This window comes from Mus caroli, chromosome 6 (assembly GCF_900094665.2).
Source record: "Mus caroli chromosome 6, CAROLI_EIJ_v1.1, whole genome shotgun sequence".
Classification (NCBI taxonomy): domain Eukaryota; kingdom Metazoa; phylum Chordata; class Mammalia; order Rodentia; family Muridae; genus Mus; species Mus caroli.
In genome coordinates this window covers 144,016,609-144,040,606 of record NC_034575.1, presented here as the reverse complement: position 1 = coordinate 144,040,606, position 23,998 = coordinate 144,016,609, and the positions used below count along the sequence as shown (strand labels likewise).

Below are 23,998 nucleotides of genomic sequence, written 5' to 3'. Positions count from 1 at the left end.
CCATATAATCCTCAAGGCCAGGGAATCATTGAACGAGCACATAGAACCTTAAAAGAATTATTAATAAAACAAAAGGGGGGAATAGGCTATGGCCATACCCCAAAGATAAGAATCTCATTAGCTCTTTTTATCTTAAATTTTTTGCAATTGGATAAGCAAGGTTGCTCTGCTGCTGAACGACATGCTAATAATAGCCCCAGTAAACTGGGGTATGCTAAATGGAAGGATGTGCTTACAGGATCATGGAATGGTCCGGATCCCATGTTAGCCTGGGGGAGAGGGTCTGTTTGCATGTTTCCACAAAATTGCGCAGAGCCAGTGTGGGTTCCAGAGCGGCTAGTGCGACACTGTCAAAATGAAGAAGCTGATCTTGCTGGTGATGAGCATGTGTCTGCCCCTGATGGGTGCGGAACCCAGATGGGGAATACTGTCGGTGTTTAAATTGGACTGTAAAATTTGATGGCAAGATGAATGAGCTTCGCTCAGCGATTGTCACCGTGAATTCTATCCAAGTGGATCCTGGCTTGGCATCAGGAAAGAATGGACTGGGATAGGTGCCCTCGCTGTGGCCCTTGTTTTGGCATGCATGTTGGGTGTATGGTGTATGTGTTGGTTGCGGACTGCCGTCATGGTGGTGCAAGCTCTTGCCACAGTGGAAGCAGGGCAGTCACCTCAGATTTGGCTTGCTGCCATGAAGAATGAACAATGAAGCCATCGCTCTGTAGGGTTGTAAGGCTAAGCACTGCACAGAGGTTAGTCTGGAAGCTGTTTGACAATCTCTGGGAGGTATGTCTGATTGCATGAGGGTTGAGTGTCCTAGTGTCCTTCCCCCAGGAAAAATGGCATGGGAGAAGGTCAGGGTTGCTCTGGGTAAAAACCTGTGAGCCTAAGAGTCAATCCTGTACATGGCCCCTATTTCTGCACACTGGGGATCAGACCTCTATCTTCACCCATGGAGCTTGTTCAAAAAAAAAAAATATATAAAAGGGGGAATTGTGGAAAGCCATTCCAGGCTGTAAACAGGCCAGCCGGATGGAAATCTACTCCAGGCAGTAAACAAGCCCATGTTTGGTGGATGGCCCGCCCTTAATCCCTGATTAAGGGCAGAGCAAGCCTGCCTGGTGAGGTGATGTGACCTGTGGTGATTGGTGGGGGCATGGAGAAAAACACTTGTAACCAGAGAGGGTGGGGAATTTTATGAAAGAAGCTGCCTGAGTAAAACTGCTTTAAGAAGAACCGGTGGTGCATTTTGCTTGCTGGTCTAGTTGGACGCGGCAATCTTCATAGTTCATATTCAGTCATATAGTTCAATCATCTGTAAGCCTATCTTCATATCATAAGATTTCTTCTATTTGAAATCTCTTGTTTCTCACTTCTTTGCTGATTGCTTCTCATTCAAAATGGAGACTCTGAAAGCAGGGACTTTGACTTTTTTGTCATCAGGGCCTGGAAATTTGTTTCTGATAAACAGGATAATAAATGTATTTGTTACTCTCTCGTCACTGAGATATTCATTTCGGCTTCAGCTTTCTTTCAAAATGCATAGCAGACTGGGGCCATAAAGACTGTGAGTTCCTCCTGGTCACAGAGAGGGAGATGAAGAAAGGGGAAGAGATGGGAGGGAGAGGTGGAGGGAACAAGAGAATGGGAGGGTGGGGGAGTCTGACTTCGAGACATCTAGGATACATTTACTTACAGGTTGTGTGGCATGGACTCAGCGTTACCTTTCCGGATGACTAGTCAAGCCTTCCTCTCCTGTTCTTGGGTGACTGTAAGAAGAACATGCTTTGTTCAGGTAGAGGATTATAGGAGCGTCCATGTGGTAGAGTTAGACTGTCACACAGGAAGCATGTATCCGTGCTTTCAATGTTCTTCCTATTTAAAATCTCTACTGGGTTGGGGAAATAGCTCAGTCAGTAGAGCACACACAAGGGGACCTACGGTCAATCTGTACAGACATATGAAGAGCTTTGACATTGTGGCATGTGCCTCTAATTCCAGTCCTGTCAAGGCAGAGATAGGAGGGTCCCTGGGGCTTACTGGCCCAATTCCAGGCTAGTGAGAGAGGTGGGGTCAGTAAATACAGGCAAAGTTGTCTGGTCTCCATACAGGCATGTGCACACACATGTACCCTTGTGCGCGCGCGCACACACACACACACACACACACACACACACACACACACAAAGGCACACACACACATACACACGCACAGAGGCACACACAGGCACACACACAGACACACACAGAGGCACACTCAGGCACACACACAGCTACACACACACAGCTACACACACACACACACACACACCCACACACACACACCGTGCATGCTCCACTGACTGAGCTATTTCCCCAACCAGTAGAGATTTTAAATAGGAAGAACATTGAAAGCACAGAGGCGCACACAGCCACACACACACAGCCACACATACACACAGAGGCACACACACAGAGGCACACACACACACACGCACACACACTCACATGCACACACACACAGACATAAATCCTTGTGTGTGGATTTATTCTGAGGACTTTGCGCTGGAGAGCAGGTGCAGCTCCCGCCCACGTCTTCCTCCTCCAGCTCCAGCTGTTCTGGTTCTGATGGGCTGACACCCAAGCACATTTTCTAATTAATGCTCCCTCTCCCTGCTGCCTCTCCCCCATACCTGTCAGTGTGTAAATCTAAGCACTTTTCCATGGCACCTCTCACAGAGCTGTATGTGTTTTCAGAAGGTTCGGTCTGGCAGATACCATCAGTGACTCCAGCTAGTTAAAAACGTTCACAGAACACACAATTTTTAATGAATTATAATTAGAAATAGATTCTGATTACATCCTAAAGCCCCTGAAGAGACTTGTCATATCCAGGAAAATTTTAGGATTTATAAGCCTAATTAGGAGGTTAGCCTTGTAATAAAAATACCCGTGAATAAAGGTGGCTCATTTCTGAGAAGTCATCTTCTCTAGGCAAAGGTCCCCCAAAGCAAAGTGCCTGGGCATTGGCCTCTCTCCCACTCATTTGTTAGGGACTTGGATGTCTGTCCTCTGGTGACACATCCTTAACAAGGCAGTTGTTCTAACTTAGGGACGAAAAAGGAACACGTCTTTGTAGGAAATTTAATATGACCCATATTACATGTGGCAGGCATGAGGAATGACTGGGCATAGCAGGCTCATTAGCTGAGTGTTGTTGTTAACCATGGGGAATTCACCCTGCTCTGTATATACTGCATACACCACAGAGCCCAGATTGTTCCAGCTTGATCACAGTGTTGACTTAAAAACATTGTTTTCCCAGTCAGTGCTCCTGTGCATGAGGCAAAACAAATGCTTTTCCTAATCTCAGGGTTCCTTTCTGACTCCCACCCCTGGTGCCTTTTAACCAACCAACTCAGCACTTTTCATTTTGATTTCAAACTAATATCTGTATCGACAGAGCAGGGAATTTACCTCAGGCCATTTTGTAGAGTTTTTTTTTTTTATTTAAAATTTAATTTGTTTGCTGTTGTCTTGTTATGCTGAGAAGTGAACCACACACTTCATGTGTGCTGGGCATATGTCCTACCGTGAGCTGCACTCCCAGCCCTTAAAGTGTTGGCTCACTGTCTTGTATGCCCCTGGTGTCTCCTTGGTTGTAGGGTTAATCTTTTGTGGCTTCAAAGTCACGGTTTAACCATAGGCCACAGTTTACATTGAGGCCTGGAAAGTTGCGTATTTTGCCTGGTGTTCATATTGTGTAGTTCATATTAAGGCAGGACACTGGATCAGAATGGTCATGCAAATTGGGGAACAGAAAAATATTCGAACAGTTCACGATGGTGGAGTGCCTTCAGCTTTCCCTCCATGTGCCACCACTGAAGACGACGTTGAACGGCTAGTCATGGGCGGACCTGGGGTGGGCATGTGTGGCTGTACGCACTTACTCATACAAGGGACAGAGACTCAGCACTGAACTAAATTTCCACGGATGTCTTTGGAAAAGTCTTCCTGCAGCTTTTTCTTGTATGTCATTAAAAAAACAAACAAACATTTCATTGCTGTTGTTCTCATTCGTGCATATCTCATGTGTCTGCGTGTGGGTTTGTGCAGTGAGTACAGGCCTCAGAGTCTGGAAGAGGGAGAGCATCATGGACTCTGAGAACTGAGCTCAGATCCTGTGGAAATATGTACTCTTACCCAGTCAGCCATCCCTCCAGCCCTGTCTTCTGTATTTTTAGCAGCTATCCTTAGATGCTGGGAGCCTCTAATGTGTCTGACCCATAAGTGCACAGTCTAAGCAGAGCCGACAGCCTGGCTGCAGTGCTCTGTCACTTTGGTTGGCTGGGCAGTGACCCTGAAGGCGCACCATTCAGTGTTCAGTTGCTCAGCTCTTCAAAGCCAATGCTGCTCATGTGGGAAATGCCCAAGAAAGAGCAGAAGTCTCAACAGAGTTTGATCATGGATCAAGACTGAGTATCTATAAAAGCCATGTGTGGCTCAGCAGTGTGGAGGCTGCCTGTTCCGGAAGCAACGTGTCTTGATGTAGCGTGGGAGAGGGACATGGACAGAGGCACTGTGTGCTTCCACGGGAAGCTGTCAGGGACAGCAGGGGTTTGTTCTAGATGAATCTAGACTACTGTGCGCTGGGTCAGGAGGGCTGCTCCCAGTGGCAGTGTTCCTAAGCCTTCAGCTGAAACTTGCATTTAAGTTGGTATCTGTTGGCAGCAGATATTTCTTGTTTCACTGAAGTGTTAAATAGCACTTAACTGGTGGTGAATTTTCACCAGTAGAAACAGTCCCATTTACCAGTATTTTCCTATTAATGCAAAAGAGAACCTTTCTCCCTCCCCTCCCTCCCTCCTTGCCTCCCTCCCTCCCTCCCCCATCTCTCTCCTCTATCCCACCTCTCCCCTCTTTCCTCCCTTCTCTTTCCCATCTGTCTCCTCTTCCTCTCTCTCTAATCTCCCTCTATTTCCCTATTTTCTTCTCATTTCCCTTTACTACCTTCTCTTTGCCTTCTCTCTCCTCCCACTCCTTCTTCATCTTCTCTCTTTGTCTCCTTCTCCTCTCACCTCTTTCTCCCTTCCTCCCTTCTTTCCTTCCCTCCCTCTTCCCTTCCCCCACTCTCCCTTCCCTCTCCCTCCCTCTCTTCCTCTCCCTCCCTCTTATCCCCCTTCCCTCCCTCCTTCCCTCCCTCCCTCCTCCTATCTCCCATTCTTCTTTCCTATGTTTAGCATTAAGAACACATTTTCTGGGTCCTGTTGCTGTAACTGTGACTGTGATCCACATATGTCCATTTCTTGACTGAGTAGCTCTAAGACTCACGCTTTCACGTATATTACAAGGAAACACTGCACCCTCCCATACTCTCTGCTTCTTGTTGGTTGTGTTAATGGCTTCCCACAGTTGTGGTTTGTGATATCTGCGTTCCGGTTTGGAATAGAATTCATTCTTCTCTGTCGGAAGTTGTAGGTTGTGATAGACAAATGTGTAACTATTTGCAATAATGAAGTCTGTGGAACCAAATGTTTCCCGATGGGCTGTCCCTGTCATGAGGGACCTTTCGTTTGCTCCTAGCTCTGTTCTCCTGATCAAGCTCAGCTTGAGTCTACCCAGTTGACATTTTATTGGATTCTTTTCTCGTTTTTGATGCAATTCTGTGCACAGGAGTTTCAGAGAAAAGTTTCTTAGGCATCTATTCTGGAATGTTCTTATCAGGGAATTGAATTTGAGTTTTGGTTGGGTTGTATACAGATTATAGCTCTCAAAACCAATGTCTGTCCATTCCATCCACCCAGCCCAGCCCTGCAGATGAGAATTCAGCAGCCAGACTGATATTTCTAGGTATCACTCTTCAATCTTGACATCCTTAAGTTTCTTTGTGTTAACTTGGCACTGTGCTCATTTGTCTAATCTCACATTGCTGTCAGAGCAACATTTATAGTTTATAGTTCTATAAAGGTGGGTCAGAGTCTCACAGTAAGTGTAGGTGACACCAGGTTCTCCCAGCAGCTCCAGGCAATGGCTGTACCTGGTCTTTCTGTTAGTCTTGCTGTCTACTGACAGCTGCTGGCATCCTTGGCTCATAACCTGGTCTTCTACCTTCATGTGGAGTGTCTGCCCTGTGTGTCTCTCTCTTCTTACTTTCTGATACAGAGCAGTCAGTGTGGACAGGGCAGCACCTAATTCAGGAAGACCATCATCTCGATGACATCATAAAGACACTATTACCAGATAAGGTCATATTTCCAGGTACTGATTGATAACTCAGACATCAAGATTTGCTTCTGGGGGAGAAAGTTCGACCTCTGACCTCTGACAGCATTCTAAATTTTCAGCAGAATTGTAGCCTCTCTGCTCAGTTCGTCCCATTAACAACCAGTGAGTCATTTATCAGAGGCTTTGCACGCTGCTTCACACACAAGAAATTTATCTTTGAAACAAAAGTTTATTTTGATTTTTATGTGTGTATGTGTATGTCTGCTCATCTGTAGGTGTTCTCATGCATGCAGTACCTGGAGTGGCCAGAAGAGGGTATCAGATCCTCAGAAACTGGAGTTACAGGCAGTTGTCAGCTGACCCACATGGGTGCTGGGAACCAATCCCCGGCTCTTACCCACTGAACCATCCCTCCAGCTCCTCAATACATTTCTTAATTCTTTATACTCAATATGTCAGCCTTTTCCTTTTGTCACTTCCATTTCTCAGGTCTGTATCTTCCTGGATTGGCCCCCACCCTACTTCATATCTTTTAATCCCCTCCTTTAGTCTTTTATGTGTATGTTCTAGCAGATTCCCTGGCTTCCTTTTCTAGTTTTCCACTTTTGTTTCTTTTTCTTTGTTAGTTAATCTTTGGAAGGTTTATTTTTACAACCATATTTTAATTTTCAAGATCTTCTTTTCCCCTCTTTAAAAGTTTTAGGGTGTGGTGTCTACTCAAATTTCCTAGGGACAACAATTAGAATTAAATATTTCTCGCTTTGTCTTGAATCATGTTTCACAGAAGGTCATTGTTTTCGGTGCTAGTGGTTTTATTTGTGATCCCTGATGCTTTGTTGTAGTCGGCAATGGCTGCCATGGGTGGTGTGTGTGGGAGGGGCTGTTGCTGGCATGAGTGTCCACTGTAGTCTAGAAGGTCTATTCCTGGCCTGGAGTCCTTGCAGAAACGGGAAAGGCTAACCTGGAGTTCCGTGGAAAGGGCTGGGCTAATGACATGGGAACCTCCCCTTTGTGAGTGTGTGTGTGTGTGTGTGTGTGTGTGTGTGTGTGTGGTGTGCACAGATGTGTGTGTGGTGTGTGCATGTATCTGTGAATGTGTGTGTGTGTGCGCACTAGTGTGTGCACACATATGGGTGTGTTTATGGGATAAGTGGAGAGCCACAGTGGGTGTTAAAGGGAGACTTGCTTGGTGGTTGGGGTCTCCATGTGGTCCTCCCTTAGCCAGATCTGCCCCTTGCACACACATACACACACACACACACACCCCACCTCCAGGTGCCCCTTATCTGATGATGTTTAGAGTCATGTCAATCTCTGTCCTGCTTCTCTGCCAGTCTTAACACCATCTATCATCTAGCACTCTCCGCTTTCTTGAGGGAATGTTTTTCTATTTTTCTAACTATTCTCTGGGTGAGAATGGATGCCTTGGATTCTGAGTTGTGCCCATCAGAGGGAGGAGGACCTTCCTTCCCTAATATTTGGGTGGGTTCTTGAGTAGCCCAGATGACCCAGTGTGCCCGAGGCCACACCTTCTAGTGGCTCATTGTCTTCCTGGGAAGGCCTGCTTCAAGTCCAGGCTTCTGTGGGCTCATGTTTCTCCAATGGCCTAGTTACCTCTTCACTGTGGTAGAAATGCCACACTTCCCTTTTCTCATGACAAGCATTCTGATTTTTCAGCATTATTGTGACTAAGTCTGTTAAGACGCGTGTATCAGTGGGTCTCAGGAAGAAAGCCAGGCCCCTTACACCACCTCCCAAGGAAGGTTTGTTGGGTTGTTTTTTTCCTTTTAACTTTTCCGCTATTTCTGCTGTGAGATATTTGATCACATGCAGTTTTGTGGGCATACATATATACACACATGTAAACACACACACACACCCTCTAATTAAGTTAGTAGTTTGGCAGGACTTGGCTCTGTGTTTTCTGTCTGGGTTTTTATTCTCTTTGGCATCTGGGAAGGTAGAGACTTGCATGCTTGTTAGAGTGCTCTCCATATTGATGTTGGAGTGGAGTCCATCTCAGACATTAATCACCGGGAAATCAAATAGGATCTTGAAGGTTCAGCGATCACATGGTACTAATTGGTCTGGAGAACTCAAATAACTGTCGCAGATTTTAGCCTGAAAGTATGTGAAAAGATTACATGGCAAAGTTGGAAGACTTACTCCTTCGTTCATTCACTCGTTTGTTCGTTCCTTCCTTCCATCCTTCCTTCCTTTTTTCTTTCTTTCCTTCTTAAAAAAAAAGTCTTTGATGTTGTTAGTGTATCTGGCTAATGTTTAAAAAAACTTTAACCAAATCGAGAGCTAAATGCTTCCCATTTTTTTCTTTTTTCTTTTTTCAGCCAAAAACCGTGGGATTGCGATCCCGGTCGATTTGGACAGCCAGGTCAACACGCTCTTCATGAAGAATCACTCAAGTACGGTGCAGAGGGCAGCCATGGGCTGGAGACTCTCAGCTCGCTCTGGACCTCGCTTCAAGGAAGCTCTTGGAGGACCAGCCTGGGATTACAGAAATATCATTGAAAAGTTACAGGTACAATGAGAACGGGAAGTGACGTGAATATTTTCTAAATCCTGCATCCTTAAAATGTGTCTCATAATACGATGAGGTTGAAAATGTCAAAATTTTTTTCTTATTTATTTTATGTATATGAGTACACTATAGCTGTCTTCACACACATCTTCAGACACATCAGAAGACGGTATTGGATCCCATTACAGATGGTTGTGAGCCACCATGTGGTTGCTGGGAATTGAACTCAGGACCTCTGGACAAGCAGTCAGTGCTCTTAACTGCTGAGCCATCTCTCAAGCCCCCAAAATGTCAAATCTTGTTAGGGGTAAAGCTCTCTTCTCTGCTTCTCTGTCACTGCTATCCCTTAAATGAGCAGTTTCTGGAGTGATTGTCTTGACTGACATAACTTTTTAATGAGTATATATAATCTGATGCTCTCTGATAATTTCTTAGTGAGTAGTGGTCCTTAATATAAAAATAATTATAATGCTAATACTAAAATTAGTAAAATAGCTCACTCTAAAAATAGATGTAATAAATTAAGTTTCTGTAATATTGACTCATTTTATCTTCCATTGTTCACTTACATCCCTTTGGTCAGAGTGAGCCAATCCCTCTCTTCACCGGTCCTTGTATATTTTTCGCAAGTCCACATCTGTGGTCTGGCCTGTTTGTTCAGGCATAGTAAGTGTGGCACATGGCTATAATTTTCTGTGGCTGCCACCATAGGCAGGATGTTTTAAGCAACAGGAATGTATTCTGTTATAAATCTGGAGGTGGGAGATTTGGGTATCTCTCGGTGGGCTTAGTTTCATGTGAGATCATCATCACTAGTGCTAGATTCCTGGTTTCTCATTGGTATTCCCTCTGTGCCAGTGTACACCTGTGCCCCAATTTCTGTCAGTTATGTGAACACCACTCAGTCACACTGGATTATACAGTTGCTCGTATGAATTCATTTTATCCTAGTGACATACCAGGCCTCATCCCCAGGTAAGTCACTCGCTGACTGTTCTGAGACAAGACTTTGACACATACACTTTGGGAGGAGATAGGATCTTAAGGGTGGACCTCATGAATGAGGTTAGTTCTCTTATACTGTAGACCTAAGGTGTTGTGTTTATCCTCCGTACCACACGGGGACACTGCAACATGGTCTCTGTGCACAGCAGGAAGTAGGCACCAAGACTGCTGATTCCTTATTCTTGGATTCCTACCCCCCGAGCTGTGAACACTGAGCTTGGCCTCCGTGGGCACTTGTACTCATGTGCACCTACCCGCACACATACACATGATTAAAAATAAAATATTTAGAAAATAAGGCAGCAACTGTAATGGAGAGAGGTAGATAGATTTGAGATGGATTTTCTTGTAGGGTCAGGATGGATGGATGAATTTCGGGGCAAAGGCAGGAGGCATCAGGGTTACCCCAGGCGGTTGTAATTGCACCATTTGCTAAGACATGAAGTAGTGCAAGGTTGGGGAAGATTTGGAGTTGGATATTTGTCTGCCAGCCAGATAGCTGGGTGTGTGAGTCTGGAGTGGTGTGGACAGATCTCTATGCTGGCAGTATCAATTTGAATGTTCTAGTGTGAATATAGTGGTGGCAACCATAGCATTGGACGGGCAGTCTCAGTGAAGATGTAGATGCAGCAGAAAGAAGGATCCTGAGCAAGCAGGATGTAGTGATGGAGGGGTCAGGACATCAGTGGAAAAGTACGGTGTCACAGAAGCCAAGGGCAGGTGGCCTTATAAAGTTAAGTGTCACCGTGTAGAGCGACTAGCCATGGCATGGTGAGGTGGGGGTGGAAGAGGTACCCCCCCCCACCCCCACACACACACATGAGAGAAAGGTGAGGTCATGGTTCATGCACATTTAGTAACAATAGGGGCTGACATCTGAATTGTAGGGTATGTGCAGCTTGTGTCAGGAGCTGTTCTTGGCACATGCTTTAAGTCTCCACAGCAAACCTGGGTGGCCACTAGCATTCTGGTGTCATGGGAAGGACAACTTCACCCCAGAACAGCCCAAGCACCATTTGTTCCACAACAAATAATCTAGCAGGCCAGTTTTACCAGATGTGGTTGTTTCTGATGAGCATTCCCCTTTATATAATGCCCATACCCTCTTTATAGCATTTCATATAGCATTTCCTCTCATATATACATAGTTTAAAAATCTTTAAATATGCAGATACTGGGAGAGATAGAGGGAGGGGGAGGGTCAAGGAGGGGAGGAGAGACTATGAATGAATGAAATCAGACTGTGTTGAAATATGAACAACAAAAATTTGGTGTTATGGGAAGCCAGAGTCTATCTTGTATGAAACTTCCCACATCGCTTCCTGGTTAGTGTTCTTCCGTGTGTCGCATCTTGAAAGGTGTTCATGTAGGTCCCCTGTGCCTTGTCTTAGGATGTCGTGGCCTCCCTGGAACAGCAGTTCAGCCCCATGATGCAGGCCGAGTTCTCTGTGCTCGTGGATGTGCTGTACAGCCCGGAGCTACTGTTCCCAGAGGGAAGCGATGCCAGGATCCGATGCGGTGCCTTCATGTCCAAGTAAGTGGAGCCAGGCCGGGGTCCTGCTGGGATGGAAGGAGTCAGGCCAGGGGGCTGTGCTGGGATGTAAGGAGCCAGACCCAGGTTGTCCTGGGATGGAGGAGAGAGGGCCTATAGCAGTCTGCTTCCACCCTGCATGTGACCACAAAATCCAGAACACCTGTGATCCTTCCCAGAAGACACCATGGCACAAATAATCTACAGTGTAGGAGTGAGTGGGCCAACCACAGACACGGGATGTTGCTGTTAGTGCAGGGCCCTGTTGGACAGCAGAGGTCTAGGATGTGAGGATGAGGGAGGGAGTTAACTAAAGTAGTCAAAGTTGAACAGTTCTGATCCCTGCTGAGGGTGGAGGTGGTCTGTGTTAGAGAAGCTAGAAGGAGAGATGTGGGGCAGGGGGATGTTTGGCAGTGGGAATACATTACGGACCCCACACCAGGCAGAGGCAGGGTTGCCCCATTGACTTTAGTGGTTAAAGGCTTCATCTGTGTTGTTATAATTATTTTATGGCCAGAGGCTTAGATTCACTGGTGTCTGCCCATGGCTTCCCATCTCTCCAAAGAGCCAAGCGTTCCTTCCATTGGCAATCAGACCTGGAAATCTAGAGCTCACTTTCATTACGAGCCACGCCAGGCCCTGGCACAGCTGTGCACAACACTCTAATGAAGCTGAGTTGGTGAATGTGGAGCCTCAGGCAGGGCTGAGTTAGCTCCCCCCACTTCCTCCAGAGAATCTAACCTATGGTTCCTGCTGATGGATGGCTCTACAGGAGTGGGTGGGGACAGCCTTGGGGAAGGACACGGATTCAGCTTGGCCACAGGCATTGGAATGGGAGACTAGGTTAGCGTGGGCATTCATCTGCCAGGCAGCTGGTTTGGACCCACTCAAATTGTCATCTACTCTTCTGAGAGGGAATCTGTGGTTTTCAGACACTGGATCTTCAGGTCTATGTAGACAAAGGATAATATAAAAGCATGGCTTAGAAAAGCTATAAAATGTAAAACTATTTCTGACATAGAAAGGAGGGACTTCAGGGACAGCATGCACACATACCAGCAATCCCCTGTAACAGACCCGTACCCTGGTCTCTTTAGTATGGCATTCTGGCCTGTTCACTATTAATCATGTTGTGGGCAGGGCCATCAGCCTCACCTCTCCTGTTTCCATTCCTGGCCAGGCTTGCCTTCTTGGCCCACCTCTTCCTGTTCCATGACCAACTTTAAGTGCTATCTCTTTGATGCCTTCAATGACCATAAAATCCCTGGAACAGAATAAAGATTTTTTTTTTTTGGTCCAGTTTACTGCCTTTTAAAAGTACCTCTGTAAATTTTTGTGTCCCTTGTCATGTTGGATGGCTGTGTGCACAGCAGCCTGTGGCTTGCTGGGACTCCGTCCTGAAGCCCCAGCGGCTCATTGGTGAACTGCAGCACTCATGAGTTTAGATGTCTATCTCCAGGTGTCCCCATTAGGATTGTGTCACCTGTCTGAACCCACTTCCTCCTCAGCAAACTTAGTCAGATCCTGGCTCGTCGGGAGGACAAAGAGAGATTCCTTGGGAGGTCCTTTCTTCAACTCTGATGGCTGAGAGCATTAGCTGGGCACTAGCCAGAGGACACGGCTTATCAGTTATATCCCGAGGCCCTCATTCTAAGAGGAGACTTATATCCTATAGTGCTCTTGCTGTGACACTGGAAGCCGTAATTTCCTTCAGGCTACCACCTCACGCTGTTCCTCTAGGGAGATGTGTCTCACGGGGTTATGAAGGACCAATTTCTTAACAACACAATCTATTGGGGACTGAGTTACACACCCCAATCTAATCATCTCTCTTGATGCTGACTCTGGGATTGTTACACCCACGGCACTGAAGTCTTCTGGAATCCCAGTGCATGCTTCATTACAGCGGAAAAAAAGAGCCCCGTTCTTGTCTGAATTGCAGCAACGATCAGCTGCCTCGGTGTTACTCTTTCCCTGTAATGACAGTGGCTGCTCATGTCTACTAAGCACTATCACGCATGGTCACTGTATACTGAGGAATGGGGCGGTGTGTGTGTGTGTGAGTGTGCTATACTGTGGTATCTCCTGCATGCGTGATGGAATAATTAATGTGGTATAATGCATGGAATATAATAAAAAATGTGATGGTACATTGTATGCTGTAAATCTTCTCATACTAGCGAAGTGGATGGGTAAGAGCATCAGAGGCTGAACCTGAGAAACACTGGGATGTATAAATATCTCAGCAAAATATATATATGCTGGTGTATAGTTTACAGCCTTTTGGCATTATGTATCCGATTTGCTTTGAGCCCTCAGCACTGTTTCCCCTCCCAGGTAGCATATTGGATATGTTTTGGTGAGAAAAATTGGTGTCCTTTTCAAGGTTTAATGTTTTGCTTTCAGGCTGATTAATCACACAAAGAAACTGATGGAGAAAGAAGAAAAGCTGTGCATTAAAATCCTCCAGACTTTACGGGAGATGCTGGAGAAGAAAGACAGCTTCATGGAAGAGGTATTCTTTTAGTTTTTAGTATTTGAAAATTAGATTTGATTTTTTTTTCTTTTTAAGCATTTGAAATAAAGTAAAATTTCCAGAATGTTGTATCTGTATCTATGGATTGCAACACGACATTGTGCAAGCACTTCTTTTTTTTTTTTTTTTTTTTTTTTTTTTCGAGACAGGGTTTCTCTGTATAGCCCTGGCTGTCCTGGAACTCACTTTGTAGACCAGGCTGGCCTCGAACTCAGAAATCCGCCTGCCTCTGCCTCCCAAGTGCTGGGATTAAAGGCGTGCGCCACCACCGCCCGGCTGTGCAAGCACTTCTTATTGGTTGAATAACACCTGGGTGTTATTCCTGTTGGCCATGTTATTGCAGTTTTATGGCGTTTACCTTCATGTTTGGTGTTGAGCTCAGAATGCAGCAGACCGAACGTGTCTCTCATTCGCTGTGCTGCAGTCTGTCTCAGAAGAATGTGTTGTCCTCTTGGATGGAGTATTGGGCTGAAAGGCCTCCTTTGTGGCCCTGGGATTTGAACCCAGGCCCTGTGCTTGCAAGTGCTCGACTACCAAGCTGAGCCCCTGAATTTCCAGGTGACCTTTTGAGGCGATGGGTGATTGAGGTCTAGCACCAGCCTGTAGAGAGAGAGTGTCTGTATAGGCTCACATGTGCTTTTTTAAAATTATAATTACATGTTTATGTTATTTTAGATATATTAATGCCAAGTATTGTAAGATAATACTGTCATTTTAAATAAAGGGAATGGTTGGTTTCTATTCTCAGCTGTATTAGTGAATGCACAGTTGATATTCATAGACATATCAACGTATAGCTTGCCAGTCATTCATTACAACCAACAGCTCAGGTGCCCATTAAGCAGTAGCTAGCAGTGTTTTGATAACCACGGAGATAATTGTAAATGTGAAACAAGAATTTCGAGAAGTTTTTCCTTCTTTTCTCCCCTTTTCTGTTTCAAAGCTAGTTCCTATTCTTTCATGCTTAGCATCAAGCAAATTTTGTACAGAAGCACCTCAGCGTATTTTTAGAGTATTTCCAAAACCGCTAATCGTTTGGTATTTTAAAATGGCAAAGGTTTAATTTTTGTTACTGAATGCATGTGCTTTTTAGGTCCAGAAAGTCTGCTGGGATTGGATTTTTTTTCCTTTTGCACATCCTGAAAAAAAAAAAAAAAGAAATGGGATGGAAAATTGGTTGTCAGTAGGGAGGACTTTGCTCCAAAGTCCTGCATTAGAGGGGGTTGGCGATGTGGCTCTGTTTAAAGTTCTTGTCACATAAGTGTCAGTACCCAAGTTCAGCTCCCAGAACCAAAGTGAAAAGCCAGAATGACGGCAAACACTTGTAATCCCAGAGCTGGGGAAGCAGAGGACCCTGGGTTCCTGAGGTAACCTGGCCTACTGGGTGAGTTCCAGACCAAGGAGAGACTGTCTGGAGACAGGAGCAACTGCAAGGCTGCACACACGTACACACACACTTAGAGTTAAGTATCTGTGTTACTAGTCAAAATGTCCTCTGCTTCAGTTCTACTGTCTGAGCAACAAATCATTAAAATGAATCTAGTCAGTGCCGCTCTAGCAGCTGGCTTTTTTTTTTTTTTTTTGACATAAGATTGAAGGAAACCTTACAGACTTCGGTGTAAGTTATGGAGGGTTGCAGCTGCTCTCACGTGACCCCTCAGATTGGTACTGCCTGTTAGCTGATTTCACAGGTGCCCTAGGTCTCCAAGCAGAACAATTATGTCAACATAGTTGCTCTGACGAGCCTTACAGTTTGACACAGGAGATCGATTCCGAATGCTCTAATGGAAAGAAGGACAGACATGGGGATCCTGCTCTCAGTAGGCGAGAGTGTTGGAGTGTCTTCCAGGCTGCTCTATCTGAAATTAGCCATTCACTCTCCCTACCTGCTCCTGCTCACTGAAGTAGTCCAGCCTCCTCCTCTTCCTCTCTCCCTCCCTATCTCCCTTCTTTCTTTCCTTTCTTCCGTTTAGGAAACGCTAGTGGCTCACACACATTCGAACCTGCATGCACATATGCATGCCTACCAAACACACTGAAGTAATAGTAAGATTAGTAAGAATGGAGTGTGGGGGCTGAAGAGATGTCTCTGGTTAAGAACACTGACTGCTCTCTCAGAAGCCCCAGGTTCCCTTCCCAGCACTCCCCTGGCAGCTCACACTGTGTGAACTGCAGGAGACCTGACACCTTTTTCTGGCTTCTGAGGGTGCCATGCACACACATGGCCAAAGACACACATACAGACAAAACAACCATGCAAACATCTGAAAGAAAGAAAGAAAGAAAGGAAGAAAGAAAGAAAAGAAAAAAAGAAAGAGGGAAAGAAATGTGATGCCTGCCCTGGTTTGGCGCTGTGATAAAACACTGACCCAAAAGGAACCTGGGTGTAGAAAGGGTTTGGCTCACAGGTCACTATCCACCACTGAGAAATGCCAAGGCCAGAGCCAGAAACTGCAGCAGAGACCACGGAGGGACGCTGTCTACTGTCTTGCTCCTACTGGCTTTCACAGCTAGCTACCTTTGTTATACAGCCTTGTCTGCTTGCCTAGGGATGGTATCAACTTTACTGGCCTTCCATATCAATTAGAAATGAAGAAAATGCCCCAAAGATGCCCACAGGCTGATCTGGTGGAGGGAATTCTTCAGTCGAGGGTCTCCCTTCCCAGGTGTGCCAAGTTGACAGCCAGGATTGGCCATCAGAGCACTTCAGACAAGCAGAGAATCAGATAAACCTCTACAAAAACAATAAAGAGGTGTGTGTGTCTGTGTGTCTGTGTGTCTGTGTGTGTGTGTGTAAATGTGCAAGGGAACATTGGCAGAGGGCTTAGTGAGTGCCAGGGTTCTTACCTTGCTAGTTACCATGGCTACTAACAAGAAAATAAGACAGAAATTTGAGTGTGATACTCTTAGCTTGAAGTCAGCTTCTGGGTGCCTTAGAAGCAGGTGACTCCCTGTTCCAAGGGAACAGCGTAGAAGAGTTCAAGTGTCTGCCTCCAGACAGCACTGGGTGCCCCCTTGTGTCCACAGGTGACTCAGGCCTGTGTGAACTGGTGCTGGGTAGCAGGCTGGGCAGAGCGACTATTCTGCCAGTCACTAGGGGTTGTAGGAAAAGCCTGGGCTTCAGTAGTGGGACAACAGGCAATGTTTCAGGATTGTCTTACTTCCCTGTTCACTCGCACCTTACTGTCTTAAAATGTCTTAACAAACTCACCATCGTTCAGATTTGGAGGCCAAAGGTTAAAATCAGATCAACATGTCAGCAGAGGTATACTCCATCTGGAGGCTGTGGGGCCATATTCATTTCTTAGTTCCATGTGTTTCTTGAGGCCTCCTGCATGCCTTGGCTCATGTACCCTGTCTTAGTTAGGGTTTCTGTTGCTGTGAAGAGACACCATGACCATGGCAATTCTTATAAAGGATAACATTTCATTGGGGCTGGCTTACAGGTTCTGAGGTTCAGTCTTTTAGCATCATGGCAGGAAGCATGGCAGCATGCAGACAGACATGGCGCTGGAGAAGCAGCCAAGAGCTCTATATCTGGCAGCAGGAGAGAGAGAGAGAGAGAGAGAGAGAGAGAGAGAGAGAGAGAAAGAGAGAGAGAGAGAGAGAGTGAGAGTGAGTCCTGGCTTGAACATTTGAAACCCCAAGCCCACACCCAGTGACCCACTTCCTCTAACTAGGCTACATCTCTTAGTGCCAGTATCTAAACATTAAAATATAAGCCTGTGGCAGCTTATCTCATTCAAACTACCTCAGGCTCTTATGTCTTCAAAGTCCATTCATGAACGCCTTCCCAGTCACTCTCCCTTCTCTTTCTTCTTGTTCCTTCTCCCTCCTTGAATGGGCAATCCTTTTATGTGAGACTCTTGTCTCCCTCTTGAGACCCCTGGTTACATTGACTTAACAATCTGGTGTAACTCCTGCTCCTTGCTGAGATCTTTCACTTAATCTCACCTTTATCTGTAAAGTGCCTCAGTCACAGGTTCTTTATCTAGAGATATCCCAAGTTGTGGGCATGTTTGGACTGGGCATTTATCCAGCCTACCACTATAGCGTGCCTGTGCACACACACGGGTGTTGCTCAGGGGGACCACACGTCTTTCTTTTGTGTGTTGAGGGTTTGCAGGTTCAAATCTGAGTGGAGATTTCTTTGAGGTTGTCAGGGGCCAGAAAGAGCCCTGTAGACTGGGGTGTGGGGTGGTATGGGATAGATGTGCAGTGTCAGGTCAGGAGCCAAGATGCATAGGCTGGAGTGCACACGGCTCTCTTCTCTCTCTTCCTCAGTACCCAGGAGACAGCAATGCTGCCTGTGAACCCGGGGGAGTATTAAATAAAACAATGTGCATAATGGATTAAGAAACAGGGCTGACGGATGCTAAGCTAGTTACTGTTGCCTTTGAAACCCAATGCTGAGAACTGAACTAGAGTTATCATGCAGTTCAGAACATCAAAATGATTGCCAAATGAACTAAAAACACTGGTGGCTTTTATGAATGCCTTCTTTTCAGTTGCTGGGGCATGTGGGGCTATAGACGCAGTGAGTTTGGTCTAATTGCTGTTGTGACCTTACTGGAAATACCTGAAGTTGTTCACACCCTGGTGGTGCTCTCTCTTGCTTCAGAATCTGAGACTGTAACCCCCTCTGCCCGGCTTGAGTTCTAAATCGTTAGAGATCTAGGACTGGAAGGTCATCATGAAAATCTTGCCTGTGCTCAGAGACTGACCACCAGCTGTCATCTTCACAAGGCTGCTGACATGGTAACTCAAAGAAAGCCACAGGCCCAAACCAAGGAAAGGCAAACCAAAGCCAAGGACAGAGGCAAGAAACAAGAAAACCAAAAACACAAGCCGGGCGGTGGTGGTGCATGCCTTTAATCCCAGCACTTGGGAGGCAGAGGCAGGCGGATTTCTGAGTTGGAGGCCAGCCTAGTCTACAGAGTGAGTTCCAGGATAGCCAGGGCTACTCAGAGGAACCCTGTCTTGAAAAACCAAAAACAAAAGAAAACCAAAACACTCAGATGAATTGCAGCGATAATCATTTCTGCCTCAGTCTGACACAGACTTTTCCACAACACTCTACATGATCACTTTAGCTTCAGTTTGTTCCGTTTTGTTGGTTAACTAACTAATTAATTAATTAGATTCAGGGGCTTACTTTGTAGCTCTGGCTGTGCTGGAACCTGCTAGCCTGGAATCGACAGAGATCTGCCTGCTTCTGTCTCTGCCCTCCTGGTGCTGACATTAAAGACACAGGCTAGCACACCCAGCCTTGCTGTCTTTTATAATCATGGCATTTATAGGGCTGGTGTTTGCCTGACTTTGGACCTTGCTTTAGGATTCCTTAAGGATGATCCCTTTGGTGTGTGCTGCCAGTTTAAAGAAACTAAGAACCTGTCCAGGGTGAGACAGGCTTGTCACCTAAGCTGCATCCCTGCATCCCCCCTCAGAGCTGAGATCGCACAAAGTCCTGTACCCTACTCCACCTCCCCTTGTTTCTATCCACATGCCACACCCTGTTGGGCTTCTTGAGGGCGGACTTGATCTTCACTGAGAAGCGTCCAGTGTTTAGCACTTTGCTGTGCATACAACCATTGCTGAGCGATGGCCTTCACACAGGCCTTATCACTGTAAGGATGGCAGCAGCCTTTGCTGCTCTAGAGAGAAGTCACTTGAAATCCTGCTTTGCATATCCCTGTGCCCCTCACACCTCACACACCTGCAAAGTCAGACCAGCTGTTCAGACCTTTAGCACAGGAGGCCGGTGGAGGAGCCGTGTCTCAGACACAGCAAGTGTTTAGTGAGGTGTTGTAGCGGGCACCCACTGTGAGGTCTGCAAAGCAGAAAGGAAGATGGAAAGGTGTTATACCCCAAACCCTGTGCCAGGCTCAGTGGGTGCTCAGCTTTGAGAACAAATGTGGTTCTGAAGGACTGCCAGGAGGAGGGCTTCCATTCCCGCACCCGCTCCCAGCTTTGAGAAGAGCCTGGGCAGAATGTGCTAGAGACTCAGCTAATGACCTTGAGAAGACACACCCTGGAGATTTTGAGCCTAGAGGAATCCCTGAACAAAGCCAGGGTTGGCTGCAGCATCCCTAAGTGCCGACCCCAGCAGTGTCAGAGCCCCACAGCACAACATGGGTTAGATCTGGTGGTGCAACTGTTTGGAGAAGGAACAGGCAGTCTGAAGAGTGCACAGTCTGAAAATCAAGCATCGGCTTGATCTGTTTCAGGATGAGACCTCTCATAGCCAAGTGAACCCCGCACCAAAACCTTGTTGTTACTTTGTTCTCACATCCATATCTAGAAGAGCTGTCAGCTAGGTAACATGCTAACTGCATCCACTCAGATGTAGAGACTTGCAGAGCCTCAGACTCCTAATCTTCATTTTAAAACTAAAAAGAAAGGCAGAGGGGGAAAGCCTTCCAGTAAGTGGCTCGTGCCTCTAAGCCGGCAGATTGTGAACACAAATCCCGGGTTTCTCCTGCTTCTTTCTACTGTGTTACATTGTGAGTCAGGAATTAAGTAATGCTGCTAGACCAAATGCTGCTTACATTCCATCTCATTCTGTCAAGCTCCGGCTGCAGACTCATTTTTCTGCTTCTGTCTTTAGTTATTACCACAGGTAGTTCAGATAAAGGGTGGTACAAGGAATGGCTGTCCCAGAAGACTAAAGCTAGCCCAAGATAAAGTGATTAGGCTCCGAGACCACAAAATTCCAGTCTCTCCACAGTACTGAAATTCCAATTTATCCATCAGTCTGCAGGCACGAGTTCTTCCGGGAGGCTTTTGTTTACAGCCGGACACAGATTCTTCTCAAGAATTTTCGTTTACACTGTAATTCATTTAAACCATGTAACAATTAAATCACAGAGAAATCACCACCGAGAAGGTAACAGCTGTGTCAGAGTTTACACAGCAAAGCACAGTGGAGTCAGGACAGACCCAGCTCATGTAGCTACGGAGTCTACAGTGAGAGTCTAGGTTCCCCTGTGAGGCTGCCTCTCAATGCACTGAGGTGTCAGCCACAGAGCTGTAGGAGTGCTGCACATGGCTGCGGAGGAAGAGAGAGCTTTTTGTTAAGGCAGTGCAGACCACAGACCACATTTCATCTGTGTTTGGTGGTTTTTGAACGTCTACCATGTACCGAGTCCTTCAGCATTGCATCGGCTTGGTTCCTGCCTGTTCCACCTGGAGCCCAAGACTCTGAAGCCTTTCTGGCTATTCCCTCCTTTAAGCAAAACAACACCATCAGTTTGAGTGTTTGCAGATTGCCCAGTAGAGTTGGAGGTTCAGTTTTTTACAGTTAGCTTTTGTCTGAATTGTAATTACGATTCAAATCTCAGACTCCACTTCTTACATAAGCACAGCCTGGGAAAGCAAAAGAAATGTGTTAGGCACATAGCAAGGTAGCTTGGTATGAGGAGCCCAGGGTATCTAGTGAGACCTTGGGATGATTTGAATGAGAGAGAGAGAGAGAGAGAGAGAGAGAGAGAGAGAGAGAGAGAGAGAGAGAGAGAGAGAGAGAGAGAGAGAGAGAGGCCGGCCTAAGGGTACTACAGAAATGTGTATTTAAGTGATTTCTATTTGAAGCATCAAGCCCACTTACTTCAGGTTCTCTTGCCCTGTCAGAGTATAGTCAAGTGGGGCGGGTGGGGAGAGTTGTTGGTCCCATAGCAAGCAATAATCCCACAATGCCAGTGTGGGATTGCTATATCAATATACCAACCTCCAGGGTGCATGTAGCCATTGATTTAGGAAAAGCATAGTTTGTGACCTATGGAGAACTGGTCATCTCTTAGGCGGAGTCAGACGAGACTTCTGCCTCCCAGGCTCAACATCTTATTTCTCAAAAGGACAGCCCTGATAGAAATTTCATTCTGCTCTTCCCAGTCAGTGAACAGTGCAAACCTCAAACCTTGTAGAGCTACCCTCCCCGGGGTTGGGGTGCAGGCAGCCTTTGTTTCCCCACAGGCTTTGCTCCCCATCTCCTCTTCTCCCCCTCTTCCTCTTCTCTCCCTCTGTGACTTGTGTCCCTTCCCTTTCCCCGGGAGAGCTCTCTTCCCCTGGCCCAATGTTTTCTCAGCTCTTCATTGGATAGCCACTTGCTTCTCCCTCATCCTTGGAGTCAGGAGCACGCGCGTGCATGTGTGTGTGTGTGTGTGTGTGTGTGCTTCTCCACTGCTCCCTCAGGGCTGATTCCTGTCCTACTTTTGAGATCCTAGCACTTTCTGGGGTGGAGGTTTTGACTACATCATCCTGACACCTGCCGATATTCCCTCCCTCCCCTCCCTCCATCCAGCTGACCCTTAGGCATATCTAGTGCTATAGGTGACACCCACTAGTCACAGGGTGTTTCCTTCCATACCATCCTGCTGTTAATACTCTAGCCTCTCAGCTCTCAACCTTTACCCCTTCTGTGACCTCTCTGCTCCATCACCCTTCTTGAGACCCCCTGAGAGTTTGCACCTCTAGGAGCCACTGACTATGCAGCCCCTAATCTGGAAATCCCAACACCCAGTCCTCCACCCTGCTGTCCACTCCCTTTGCTTTCAGCTGTGCCCCGTTTGGCCATCCCTGGACTTAATCAGGACTTCATATCCCTCTAACTTCCCACCCACTCAGCTCGTTCATCCTAGTGTATATTAGTCTCAGGGTTAATAGTCCACTGGTGAGCAGCTGAGGCAGGAGACTAGCCATTTATCCCTAAGGCAATCTGGTGTAAAGGGGGCAGGGTTACCTCTCCTAAGGTGTTGGAATATTGTTGACCAAACATGAGGCAAGAGATGTGAGATGGGCTACAAGGACAAAATACCATGCTTTCCCCGGCACAACTTCCACAGATGGACTCTCAGATTAAGTCATTTGGCTGGCTTTCCATCTGCGTCTCGCCTCTTTCTGCATAAAGCCAGGATTTTGAAAGTTCCCTTTCAAGACAGCTTCTGCTTGGTTGTGAACGTGGGCACTGTGTGATCTCCAAGAGTGAAGTGGCTGAGGGATCCTGAGGCTGAGAACATATGGGTGACAGTCTGCTTCTCCTCAGCGTCTGCGCCTCCTAACAAGACATCTGCTAGGCTCTCCCGCCTCGGAGCATATGCTGTGGTTTGCCAATTGTTTTCATAAATATTAATCTCTGAGATCTCAACTGACAGACAAGTTGTTCTCTTGGGTTCTTTTCTTATTTTTCACACTCCATGTTTGAATGATTCTGCCGCATTACAGTGAAAACTTTTTTTTTTTAATACAAAGTTTATATTTTCAAAAAGGGGGCTATCAAATGTTTAGAGACAAAGCATGGCTTTTCCCTTTACATTGGAATTTTTTTTCTTTCATGGTTTTAACTAAATATTTTGTCTTGCATTGGTTTGTGGAAGCATGTGATTCACTTCACCCTTCATCAGGATGGCATTGAGTGATTGGTTGGTTGAGGTAATTATTCTGTCCTCCTCTAAAAGGATAAATGCATATGTCTTAGTCCAAAAGTATGAATTTTAAACTTGAATCATGATTATGGACTGTGAATAGTTCAGAGACTGTGTGCTTGAATCAGTGCTCTCCAGCAGGTGGCGCTCATGAGCGAGGTGGTAGAAATGAGGTTGCATCTCATTGGTGGAAATGATTCTCCGGGGAGGGGCTTTGAGATTTTATAGTCTGGCCCCATCTCTTGTCCTGTGTTTGCGACTACAGACACCACGTGACCAGATGCCTTTCACTCCTGCCAATGCCTTCTGGTCCCCTTTCCTTCAAGTTACTTCTTGTCAGCGCGCAGCAAAAGGAAAAGTAACTAAAATATACATTAGGTTAATACGGAATTTCCAACCAGTGAGATAACTGCGTAGCCCTGTATCGCCATCAGCACGCCCGCCGCCTGCACTGTTATTTTATGGCGGTTGGCAGTTGGATTGAGCATATGTAGCTCTGCAGTCTCTCTGCCGTTCAGAGGAAGATTTTAAGCCAAGTGCTGCTGAGTTTCGGTTTGTTTTTTATCATGTGGCACTCCTCGCTTATTTAACTGTTTTCTCTAGAGGCCAGTTTTCAGAGCATTTTAAAGGGTCACGATTATTGCAAAATAATAGAAACACTCCTCCATTGTTGGTGGGATTGCAAGCTTGTACAACCACTCTGGAAATCAGTCTGGTGGTTCCTCAAAAAAGTGGACATAGTACTACTGGAGGATCCTGCAATACCTCTC

The 23,998-nt window shown here is 46.2% G+C and overlaps 1 protein-coding gene across 1 annotated transcript in view; it reads left to right on the top strand.

The window, feature by feature from the left end:
• Positions 1-23,998, top strand: part of Itpr2 (inositol 1,4,5-trisphosphate receptor type 2) — a 394,656-nt gene that overhangs the window by 196,380 nt on the left and 174,278 nt on the right. Inside the window, exons 35-37 of the mRNA XM_029478274.1 lie at positions 8,550-8,740; positions 11,137-11,279; positions 13,683-13,791. Coding sequence (XP_029334134.1) covers positions 8,550-8,740; positions 11,137-11,279; positions 13,683-13,791 — 443 coding nt within the window. The remainder of the gene's footprint in view (positions 1-8,549; positions 8,741-11,136; positions 11,280-13,682; positions 13,792-23,998) is intronic.